This window comes from Chlorocebus sabaeus, chromosome 17 (genome assembly GCF_047675955.1).
Source record: "Chlorocebus sabaeus isolate Y175 chromosome 17, mChlSab1.0.hap1, whole genome shotgun sequence".
Taxonomy (NCBI): Eukaryota; Metazoa; Chordata; class Mammalia; order Primates; family Cercopithecidae; genus Chlorocebus; species Chlorocebus sabaeus.
Genome location: NC_132920.1, coordinates 59,583,866 through 59,596,186, shown reverse-complemented (window position 1 = coordinate 59,596,186; position 12,321 = coordinate 59,583,866). Strand labels below are relative to the sequence as shown.

The 12,321-nt window shown below is 35.0% G+C and overlaps 1 protein-coding gene across 22 annotated transcripts in view; it reads left to right on the top strand.

Moving 5' to 3' along the window:
- The window catches only part of DST (dystonin), a 486,601-nt gene that overhangs the window by 310,663 nt on the left and 163,617 nt on the right, over window positions 1–12,321 (top strand). For all 22 annotated transcript variants that reach the window (XM_073006092.1, XM_073006096.1, XM_073006083.1 and 19 more), the window contains 15 exons: window positions 1,183–1,645; window positions 1,731–1,859; window positions 2,015–2,092; window positions 2,178–2,339; window positions 2,426–2,530; window positions 5,280–5,375; window positions 5,941–6,066; window positions 6,699–6,851; window positions 7,033–7,187; window positions 7,393–7,519; window positions 8,294–8,477; window positions 9,289–9,446; window positions 9,939–10,117; window positions 10,898–11,036; window positions 11,838–12,031. In XM_073006092.1, the coding sequence (XP_072862193.1) occupies window positions 1,183–1,645; window positions 1,731–1,859; window positions 2,015–2,092; window positions 2,178–2,339; window positions 2,426–2,530; window positions 5,280–5,375; window positions 5,941–6,066; window positions 6,699–6,851; window positions 7,033–7,187; window positions 7,393–7,519; window positions 8,294–8,477; window positions 9,289–9,446; window positions 9,939–10,117; window positions 10,898–11,036; window positions 11,838–12,031 (2,448 nt within the window). The remainder of the gene's footprint in view (window positions 1–1,182; window positions 1,646–1,730; window positions 1,860–2,014; window positions 2,093–2,177; window positions 2,340–2,425; window positions 2,531–5,279; window positions 5,376–5,940; window positions 6,067–6,698; window positions 6,852–7,032; window positions 7,188–7,392; window positions 7,520–8,293; window positions 8,478–9,288; window positions 9,447–9,938; window positions 10,118–10,897; window positions 11,037–11,837; window positions 12,032–12,321) is intronic.

The following is a 12,321-nucleotide window of genomic DNA, read 5'->3' as shown; positions in this document are numbered from 1 at the left end:
CAATAGAAAAAATATTTTATGGTACATATAATACTGCTGCAGGAGCTAACTCGTTAAAATGAATACACTAGATGTATGTATGTTACATACATGCATTTACATACATTTAAAGTATTCATGGGAAAGAGAATACTTTGAAAGAGAAAAGAGTTTGAAAGAGAAAAAATGTAAGACAGTGTCTTTTTTTTTTTTTTTTTTTTGAGAAGCAGTTTTGCTCTGTCATTCAGGCTGTAGTGCAGTGGTGCGATCTCGGCTCACTGCAACCTCTGCCTCCTGGCTTCAGGTGATTATCGTGTCTCAGTCTCCCTAGTAGCTGAGATTACAGGCACCCACCACCATGCCTGGCTAATTTTTTGTATTTTTAGTGGAGACGGGGTTTTACTGTGTTCGCCAGGCTGGTCTTCTACTCCTGACCTTAAGTGATCCACCTGCCTTGGCCTCCCAAAATGCTGGGATTATAGGCATGAGCCTCTGTGCCTGGCCAAAAAGTGTCATTTTTAATTCAGCTTTTTGGTTTTCGGTTTATCCTATTATGAAAATGTTCATAACAAAATCTTGAAAGAAAATATGTGTATGAAAACCTTTATCACTGAGTAGTGTGTGTTTGGGAGTAGGTATGGAATATTTCAGGCTATAGTTTCTCTCTCTCTTTCTGTCTCTCTTTCTGTGTGTGTGAGTATGAATGTATAAATGCAAAAATTTTAAATGATCCTTTGACCCGGTAATTTCACCTTTAGGAATCTATAGTAATTCTAAATATGAAAAATATATACATAAATGTAAAAATGATCATATGCTATAGTAATTGTATTCATTATAAATGATAGTTATAAAGACAAATAAGATTGAAAGTCCTCACAGTACAGTGCTCATTGAAAAAAATCATGATGCAAAATTTTACCAATATAACTACAGTTATCTCCTCGTTTTTCTTGTTTATATTTTTGAGCAGTTTTGGCATACTGAAAAATTGAGTGAAGAATACAGAGTTCCCATATGCTCCCTTATACCTCCCTCTTCCCCTGTTATTTACGTCTTGCATTAGTGTGGCACATTTGCTAAAACTGATAAGCCAATATTGACACATCATTATTAACTAAAGCCCATAATTTACATTAGAGCTCACTCTTTGTGACAAGTGCCTTTTGTATTTCACCTTATCCCTTTGGATTTTCTTTTCAGGGTTGCAAAACTGCGTGATGAAATTATGGCCTTAAGAAACGAATGTTCTTCTGTGTACAGCAAAGGACGCATGCTGACAACAGAACAGACAAAGCTCATGATATCAGGAATCACTCAAAGTTTAAACTCAGGATTTGCGCAGACCTTACACCCTAGTCTCACCTCAGGGCTGACCCAGGGTTTAACACCTTCCCTAACCTCTTCTAGTATGACTTCTGGCCTGTCATCAGGGATGACTTCCCGCCTGACTCCATCTGTCACTCCAGCTTATACACCTGGTTTCCCATCAGGATCAGTTCCAAATTTCAGTTCAGGAGTAGAGCCAAATTCATTGCAAACTCTGAAGTTAATGCAGATCCGAAAACCCCTTCTAAAGTCTTCTTTGCTAGATCAAAATTTAACAGAAGAGGAAATTAACATGAAATTTGTTCAGGATCTTTTGAACTGGGTTGAAGAGATGCAGGTAAAACAGAGTTTACTTTACCTGAGTGTTTCCGTCTTTATTGTTAGCAATTTCTTTTCTAAACTTAGTATTTTACTGTTTGAAGGTACAACTGGACCACACTGAATGGGGCTCAGATTTGCCAAGTGTTGAAAGCCATTTAGAAAATCATAAAAATGTTCATAGAGCTATTGAAGAATTTGAATCTAGCCTCAAAGAAGCTAAAATCAGTGAGGTATGTGAATTTAAAATTTGTATATATTTTGTTTTAGTTTACTCTTGTTTTGCTTTTTACATAAAGACCCTGTAAATCAATAATAGATACATTAAGTGTGAGTCAGAATTCCTTCAGATTCCTAACTGGAGTGTCTTTTAAATCTCATGTTATAGATTCAAATGACAGCACCTCTTAAACTGACTTATGCAGAAAAGTTGCACAGATTAGAGAGTCAGTATGCAAAACTCTTGGTAAGTTTTTTTTTTTAAAACCTTCTGTTTCCCTTATCTATATTTGGCAAAAACATGATTCTTATGATGATTTTCTTTACTAAAGAATACATCCAGGAATCAGGAACGGCACCTTGATACACTCCATAATTTTGTAAGTCGTGCGACTAATGAACTTATTTGGTTGAATGAAAAAGAAGAGGAGGAAGTTGCTTATGACTGGAGTGAGAGAAACACCAATGTAGCTAGGAAAAAAGATTATCATGCTGTAAGTACACCCTTTGTACTTGCATACTAGGGTTGCATTTTAGGTTTATATATTTTTCTAACACACTTCTTAATTCTTTCTTGAAGGAGTTAATGAGAGAACTTGATCAAAAGGAAGAAAATATTAAATCAGTTCAAGAGATAGCAGAGCAGCTACTTCTAGAAAACCATCCAGCCCGGTTAACTATTGAGGTAAGCTGGACAGTGTAATGGTGTTGGTTGAATATTGATATGATTATTTCCCTTCAGATTCTTTTATTGCTGAGCAGTTGAAAATTACAAACCATCTAACTTTTATTAAAACCTGGCTCAAAAATAATGTTTCTGACAAATTGTACTGACTGCCTTCTGTTCTCTGGCTCTAAGTATGTCACCCATCACTTAGAATAAAAGTACCCTTGTCAGTCTCTTTGGCTGAGAAGATGTATTACTGTAAATATAAATACCTTTATATGTATACCTTCTCTATATAAGCATTGCCATATTATTTATTTCTGATTGTGTAACATTGCACAAGTGACATAGTCTTGCCAAGCCTCATTTTCCTACCAAAAATGGGAGAAATTACCTCTGATCCATAGAGTTGTGATGAGAATAAGAAGGAAATAATTTACTCTTATTGCTTAGTATAGTTTTTGGTACATTATGTGTTCTCAAAAAAATACCAGCTGTTATGATTCAGTTTACTACTTTTATTTATGCTCTGGTTTTGTGAGGTGTATTGGGACAGCATCATGACAAGGCTTTGTAATGTGCAGTGAACATTTCAAATTCAGAAGTGGAAAATTGAGATGGGATTTATCAGGTTGCCTGTGCAGTCGGAACAATGTTTTAAATTGTATATTAGACAGAGTTAGTGACTTTCTGAATGGAAGATGGGGGGTTATGTAAGAAAGTAGGGATTGTCACACATGGGCTTAGGGGTTGTCATTCATAGGCAGTCAGATATGATATTTTGCCAGAGGAAAAAAAATGATGCTTGTCTTGAAAGTTGTCATGCTTCAAACTCTCAATTGAGGAAAGGAATCTGATAGGTTCGCTGAAATCATAATAACTCAAAATATTAGTATAATTCTAGGCTCATCAGGAAGTTTTAGGGATGGTATGTATGATCTTTTATATAAAATACAGTTTTGTGTCTACATGAAATGTCACATATGAATGTTAAAAACGTAGAAGAGTAGAGAACCTTTTGGGAAAGGAAAGTAGAATAATGGAGGGCCTGGTATGTGGTTTTGTACACTAATAAACTAAAAAGAGAGTATTTCTTAGGGTAGAGAGATGAAAACTGTTAGGAAATACGATTATGGGCCAAGAATTTTGATGGGAATGGAACATGTGAATGTCACTCTGATCACTTTTATGTAGAAATTATAATTTAATTAATGAAAAATTTCTTTTTTTTTTAAATTTATTTATTATTATTAAACTTCAAGTTGTAGGGTACATGTGCACAACGTGCAGGTTTGCTACATATGTATACTTGTGCCATGTTGGTGTGCTGCACCCATGAAAAATTTCTTAAGTAAAATGAAACCTTGGTCATCTTTATGATCCCATTGGCCTATCCAGTGTCTTGTTTGGGTACATGGATAATATTTAGTTAATTATCAATACTGTTTCATGTTTTATATGAAAAAAGAATATATGATACATGTTTTCTAGCCAATTTACTGAAAGTAGCTTAATTTGAGGTAGAATATGATCATGATATGTTGCCACATTTTCAATGCTGCATCATACATTCCATTCGGAAACGCTGCCTAACTATAGCTCAGCAGGAATGAGCTTTTCCAAAAGGAGGAAAAATGACAGGCTTACCTAAAAGTCATTAAAGCATCTCGAGTGCCCTCTTCTGGAAATCAGTGAATTGCACCTTAAATAGAAAAGAATATTTCATGTTTCCTTAAGGAAGTAGGTATCCTTTCTACAATATTGTTTACATGAAAGATACACTCTGTATTGAATTAAAGTTCAAGAAACACATTTTTAAAATAAAAATAAAAATTCCTAGTATTTTCATCATTATAATTTCAGAATTACACTGATTTGGGAGTACACACATTTCCTTTTCCACCCTCCCCAAACCTTACCCCAGCAAAAACAAAGAGAAAACTACATAACCATGTATTTCTGTGTTAGAAGGTATATTTTATGATCTAGCACCATAAAAATTCAGAGAAAGGAGAGATGAATGTGCCACAAAAGAAAACATACCGGAGGATTCCACAAAGCAGATATAAGAGCTGGTGGCAAAGGAGTCAAGTGTTGGTTTTGTAAATAGGAGGGATAGCTTGCATTTATTTTAGTTTTTAAATATTTTTTTTTCCCATAGCAAGAGTTAATTTTTTTCTTATATTTTAAGAAGAAATTTCAAGAAGCTTAAAATTGAAAATAAATCAACTTGCGTGGTTTAAAAATTTGTATTTTAACTTTAGGACTGACTTTGTATAAGTGAGAAGACTTAGATAAGAGGAAAATTGTACTGCCCTGATTTTCTTTTTTTCTTTTTGAGATGGAGTTTCACTCTTGTTCCCCAGGCTGGAGTGCAGTGGCGCAATCCTGGCTTACTGTAACCTCCACCTTGTGGGTTCAGGCAATTCTCCTGCCTTGCCTCCCGAGTAGCTGGGATTACAGGCATGTGCCACCACACCTGGCTAATTTTTGTATTTTTAGTGGAGACAGGATTTCACCATGTTGGCCAGGCTGGTCTTGAACTCCGGACCTCAGGTGATCCTCCTGCCTCGGCCTCCCAAAGTGTTGGGACTACAGGTATGAGCCACCATACCCAGTCACTGCCTTGATTTTCAAGTCTTATTCTGCCAAAACAATTGGTCATCTATTTAGATAGTGGAGTTAGCATTTAGAAGCATCAGTATCAAAAGGTATGTGTGCCTTGTTTCTCTCCAGTTAGTTATGATGGCTCTGTTTTATCTTTAAGGCCTACAGAGCAGCAATGCAGACGCAGTGGAGCTGGATCTTACAGCTCTGCCAGTGTGTGGAGCAGCACATAAAGGAGAACACTGCGTATTTCGAGGTATGCGAGTAGAATCATAACTTCAATAAAATCATAACTTCCATATATATATATAATGTGAATTGTTTCCTTTGTAGGCTGGAAGAGTTGGTTTTATGTCCTATGAGATAGATTGAAGTATTCTGTTAATGCAGGAATCCTTTAAAAATCTCTTAAGATATCCTAAAATCTTTATTCTACTCTACAAATGTGTCTCTTATTTAGGAACTGTGTTCATATAGAGAATCAACCATCTATAACTGCTGAACTTCTAAAATCATAGAAGTTTTTAAGTATTCTTGGAATTTCACTCCTACTTAAAAATTGTTTAAATCCTAATTTAAAACAGACCTTCAGTCAAAATAATAGAGAGTCAAAACATCATATACACAAAAGCTTTGGACACTATTCAACTTCAAGTGTTATTCTTTGGTCCAAGGAAGGATGTGACTATTAAGCTATCTTGTGCTTTTATTCTGTTCTCACTTATGAGGGGTACACATAGGACCTTGGTTTTGGAGGGTGACAGCTGTGTGCTTTGCTGGTATTTAACATACTTTAACTGCCAGGTTTCTTCTTTCCTTAGTTTTTCAATGATGCCAAAGAAGCTACTGATTACCTAAGGAATCTAAAAGATGCCATTCAGCGGAAGTACAGCTGTGATAGATCAAGCAGCATTCACAAGCTAGAAGACCTTGTTCAGGAATCAATGGTACTAATACAAAACCTATGCATTTTATAAGTATGCATAAGTGATTAGAGTAGTGTTTTATATGAGCAGAACTTTGTATTTTATTGGCACTCTTGATATTTCCCACTAATTCAATTACACATTTGCACATTCAGTTTTAGTATTCTTTTGGCAACAAATACAACAAAAGTGTTTTTTTATGTGATAGCTTTGATATTTTAAGATGGTTTTATAGTGTGTGTGTGTGTGTGTGTGCATGTGTGTGTTTAGTCATTCATTCTGCAAATACTTTTTAAGTTCTTAATATATCCTGGGCACTGTTTTAGGTTCTAGAGCTACAGCAGTGAACAAAGCAGACAAGAATCTCTACCATTGTGCTTACATGCTAGAGAGGGAGTTAGACAATAAATAGGATAAATAAGTAAAATTTATAATAGTATGTTAGGTAGCGTAAATGTCAAAGAAGAAAGAGAAAACCAAACAAACCAAAGAAAGGAAGAGGGAAACAAGACAGGGTGGAGGGGGAATGTTTGAAAATTTAGACTAGGTAGTCAGAGAAGACTTTTCTGATGAAGTTTAATTTGTGTGAAGTGCTGAAGGCATGGAGAGTACAAGTCTTTTAATTCTTAAAATTCACTGTATTTATTACCTAGGAAGAGAAAGAAGAACTTCTGCAGTACAAAAGCACTATAGCAAGCCTAATGGGAAAAGCAAAAACAATAATTCAACTGAAGCCAAGGAATTCTGACTGTCCACTCAAAACTTCTATTCCAATCAAAGCTATCTGTGACTACAGACAAATTGAGGTACTTGCAACTCCTAGAAACAGACCAGTTTCTGTCATTATTCATATATTTTGTAAATGAGATCATATTGCTAACTAGTGATGATTTCCCCCCTCATAAAACCAAAAAAGTCCCAGGATTGAGTATGGAAAACAGTTAACAGTGACCTCATTGAGTTACTCTGCTCTTTATTTAAAACCAGATAACCATTTACAAAGATGATGAATGTGTTTTGGCGAATAACTCTCATCGTGCTAAATGGAAGGTCATTAGTCCTACTGGGAACGAGGCTATGGTCCCATCTGTGTGCTTCACCGTTCCTCCGCCAAACAAAGAAGCGGTGGACTTTGCCAACAGGTTTGTATATATTAGCTGAAAACATTGATCTAGTTTTGGGGGCTCTCTGAAGGTTGAAGAAACAATTAATACTTTGTCAACGCCCCACAGGATTAGAAGTCTCTAGAACTAATAAATATGGAATATTTCACACAGAAAGAAAAATTGCAGTGTGTTTTCAGAGGGAGTAAAAAGATTAATCTAAGTTCTTTTTCATGTGTTTCAGAATTGAGCAACAGTATCAGAATGTCCTGACTCTTTGGCATGAGTCTCACATAAACATGAAGAGTGTAGTATCCTGGCATTATCTCATCAATGAAATTGATAGAATTCGAGCCAGCAATGTGGCTTCAGTAAGTGTGAATCTATATGTCAACCCAATATGTCCAAAAATGTGCATGCCTTTTCATATGTGTGGTGGTGTTTGTGTTTGCTGTAGAATAGGATGGAGTCCGGCAAATCCATGCTAATATTCATTTATTCAGTGAATATTTGTTATATGCCCACAGCATATAAAGCACTTTTTAAGAATTGAGGAAATCCGGAAATCATGAATTTCATTCAGTGCTTACTGTGAGATAGGGAGACAGAATGTAGTTGTTGGATATACAATGATGGGTACAGTTGATTTCATTTATTGAGTTTTGTAGACTTGTTTTTCTTTGTCGTTAAAATTGTTGGCTGGGTGCGGTGGCTCATGCCTGTAATCCCAGGACTTTGGGAGGCCGAGTTGGGTGGATCACCTGAGAGGTCTGGAGTTCGAGACCAGCCTGACCAACGTGGAGAAACCCTGTCTCTACTAAAAATACAAAATTAGCTAGGTGTGGTGGCGCATACCTGTAATCTTAGCTACTCTGGAGGCTGAGGCAAGAGAATTGTTTGAACCTGGGAGGGGAGGTTGTAGTGAGCCGAGATTGTGCCATTGCAGCCTGGGCAACAAGAGTGAAACTCCGTCTCAAAAGAAAAAAAAAAATTAAAATTGTTAATGAAAAAGACAGTTAATTTCAAATGTTTCTATTTATGATTATTCGTTTAGATTGGCATATACCATACAACCAATTTGAAGTGTATCCCATTCAAATCTATTAGTAATAGAATGAATTACATGAGTCTTTGGTCTTCTTTAGATAAAGACAATGCTACCTGGTGAACATCAGCAAGTTCTAAGTAATCTACAATCTCGTTTTGAAGATTTTCTGGAAGATAGCCAGGAGTCCCAAATCTTTTCAGGCTCAGATATAACACAACTGGAAAAGGAGGTTAATGTATGTAAGCAGTATTATCAAGAACTTCTTAAGTCTGCAGAAAGAGGTAAAGCATGGGGATCCCCGTCTTTTTTTCACCATAGGTGTTTAGTTCTGGCTAATTTTTGCTCTCAATGGGAATCTCAATCTTAGGTATATTGTATCACTCAGCCTATCATATGTAGACACAATTTCTGGAACAGTAAAAGCATGTTTGAGGTAGGAAGACTCAAGAAGGGATTTATTTGTTTCCAAATGATGAATTAATAAAAGGTGCCAACCAACTGGTTGGACAAACAACAAATTCTTACTTTTCATCATTTTCACTATTTTGCAATCCTTCAGTTTCAGAAAAGATTCAATCATTTTCTCACTTACCAAACTTGGATTTTATACAAGGATTAAAGCAAAAGGTTTTTGCCTAGTTTACTTTTGTTAGATAAAGATTTTATTTTGAACTTTTTTGATTTTAGAGACAATTTTATTAGTAATATTCTATTTTTAAAAAATCTTAAACATTGAATGTTATTCACCTACTTTTTACTTTTAAGGATTTTTATTTGATTTTTGTAATTAATCTGTAGCTAATATAATTCACATTTTTGTGAACGTAAAATAGCAACATATTACTTTGGACAGCATTTAATCAGAAATGGGTACTTCAAATAGCATTTGGGAAATTTTATTAATTCTTCTTAAATTTTAAGATTTATGTTTTAAGATTTATACCTTTAGAATGGGTTTGTGATGAAAACAGGAACCATTTGGTTGACTAGCTATGTCCCAGTAATAACAAAGTTGTCATATTAAAACATAAACAGAAGCTTCTAAGAGATAGAAAACAAGGTATTTTCTAAACATTATATTTATTTTCACAGAGGAGCAAGAGGAGTCAGTTTATAATCTCTACATCTCTGAAGTTCGAAACATTAGACTTAGGTTAGAGAACTGTGAAGATCGGCTGATTAGACAGATTCGAACTCCCCTGGAAAGAGATGATTTGCATGAAAGTGTGTTCAGAATCACAGAACAAGAGGTGAGAGCTATAAATGTGTTGGGAAAAAAACTAACTCTCTTAATGACCTTATGTATCATCTCTTGTGACTTCTTAATGTTCAGTTTTGTACACTCACACTAGCCAGTCTAGTGTGAGGTGAGGTCTGATTATGTAATTATTGCTGATTATAAACTAGGATTCAGTCTACCTCTGACTCAGGTAAACATGAGAATATGTACACACTCACTTTCATTGTGATGAAGGACATAAGGACTTGTAATAAAAGTCATTATACACCTGCTGTGTGCAAAAGTACTAAGTTAGATGTTGAGCCTAAGGAGATGAGCAGTAAGGAAATTATTGATTGTAAAACTTGAATGCCATGGCGTGGTTTCTTTGATAAAAAGCAAAGAATATGTATATTTCTAAGTCATTGGTCTTAATGTGAAATGTGTGTTTTTAAACTAGTTTAAGAAAAACACCTAATCATAGGTGATGGCCTGATACCTTTGTTTGTTCTCTGTTCTATAGAAACTAAAGAAAGAGCTGGAACGACTTAAAGATGATTTGGGAACTATCACAAATAAGTGTGAGGAGTTTTTCAGTCAAGCAGCGGCCTCTTCATCAGTCCCTACCCTACGATCGGAGCTTAATGTGGTCCTTCAGAACATGAACCAAGTCTATTCTATGTCTTCCACTTACATAGATAAGTATGTAACTGCTATCTCAATAAATTGCTTCATACAACTCTCACTTTTATTTACTATTAATTTAAAATTTTATTTTTATTAATATAAATATTACATTTTATTTTGTCTTAAGAAATACATTATTGGCTGGGCACGGTGGCTCATGCCTGTAATCCCAGCACTTTGGGAAGCCAAGGCGGGTGGATCACCTGAGGTCAGGAGTTTGGGACCAGCCTGGCCAACATGGCGAAACCTCATCTCTATTAAAAATACAAAAATTAGCCAGGCATGGTGGTAGGCATCTGTAGTCCCAGGTACTTGGGAAGCTGTGGCAGGAGAATTGCTTGAATCTGGGAGGTGGAGGTTGCAGTGAGCCAAGATCGCGCCACTGCACTCCAGCCTGGAAATACGTTATTTTTATGGAGTGATGACACTTCTTTATGTTGATAGTGGATGTGCTTCAGAGATTAGCGTGTAATGTATGGTCCTCCCACATTTTGCGTGTAACTTGGGTAGCTCAGCAGTTGTAGCCAATGAATTTTCATCTCATACTTAAATAAAGTTAGAAACCATCTTATGTTGCAATCTCTTGCTGAATACCACTTGTGGGTCAGGGCATGGGTTGGAGCACATACTCTCTATTAAGAAGAAAGCCAGAAAAATATGAGTTTCATGGTAAATGTATCAGGGTTCCAAGGTGAAGAACATGTTATGTCATGTGTCATAATGGTGCTTCAGGACTGCATTATGCAAAAGTAAACATTTAACCATAGGTGGCTATTGTTTAATTTCCTTTTTAAGGTTAAAAACTGTTAACTTGGTGTTAAAAAACACTCAAGCTGCAGAAGCCCTTGTAAAACTCTATGAAACTAAACTGTGTGAAGAAGAAGCAGTTATAGCTGACAAGAATAATATTGAGAATCTAATAAGTACTTTAAAGGTATGAGACTCACTTTTGGCTATTTTTAAATATCATATTCTACAGGTATTTCTCTAGCACTTAGATCTTCAAACATCAAGCATTAAATATCTTGGATTTTTGAATGGATTTATTCCATTTGTGTGTCTATGATCTCACAGCTTACTCTAAATAAGTATATTCAGTCATTTTAGCTTGAGGAGAGTTCTCATTTGAAGTTTGAACCCTTTTGACAGTAGCTTTTGATAGTCAATTCATGTTGGTAGCAAGAGGAGTCGAAGCTAAAAATTAAATTATTTGTGATAGATAACTTGCTAAAAAAGAAGTTAATTTAAGCTATCAAGGAGGTAAATAGAAAAGTTAATCTGAGAAAGGAAAAAGACTTGTAGTTCAACTCATCTATATGTATTTCTTTAGCAAGTGTTGAAACTATTGCAAATCAGTTTTTGAAAGTTATGTCAGTGATTTTTAATGCATGTATTCCTTTTTAACAATGGGATTAGTAGGCACTTAAAAGCAGACAATGAAAAAGACTTACTTTATTATTGGTGGTAGCAAACTTGCCTATGGAATATATTTTATTTTGTTGATATACAAATTTTATTAGGCTGAACTTTAAAATTGTCATTAAAAAATCAGAGTACAGTCAAATATTGAAAATTTCGTAAAGTTTGAACTAATGTAACATTTTGTATATGAAAGATATTCTTTCCTTTATCTTATTTTCTACCTATCATTTGTAAATAAATTGTAATTAGGTAAATGTATTTACCCAGTGACTGGTTAACATTTTTATAACTTTTACCAATTAATGTATTTTAGCAATGGAGATCTGAAGTAGATGAAAAGAGACAGGTATTCCATGCATTAGAGGATGAGTTGCAGAAAGCTAAAGCCATCAGTGATGAAATGTTTAAAACGTATAAAGAACGGGACCTTGATTTTGACTGGCACAAAGAAAAAGCAGATCAATTAGTTGAAAGGTGGCAAAATGTTCATGTGCAGATTGACAACAGGTTAGTATCCATTTTTGTTCAGTTTTAGCACAGATTTAATGTCTGTCTATGGTAAATGAGTAAAATCTAAACATGAGGCTATGTTTTTTACTTCCATAGTTAATTTGTTAATTACAATACCTCCACTTAGCCGTATTTCTTTCTTGGACGACTTTAGTAAGACATTTAACTTCAAAATAAGCATTTTTTTCAACTCTGTTTCTATTCGTATATTCTAGCATTTATGTAGTTAATCTGCTTGCCTTTTCTGAAGGAAAAAACAATATAGTTCTCTAATTATTACCAACTTA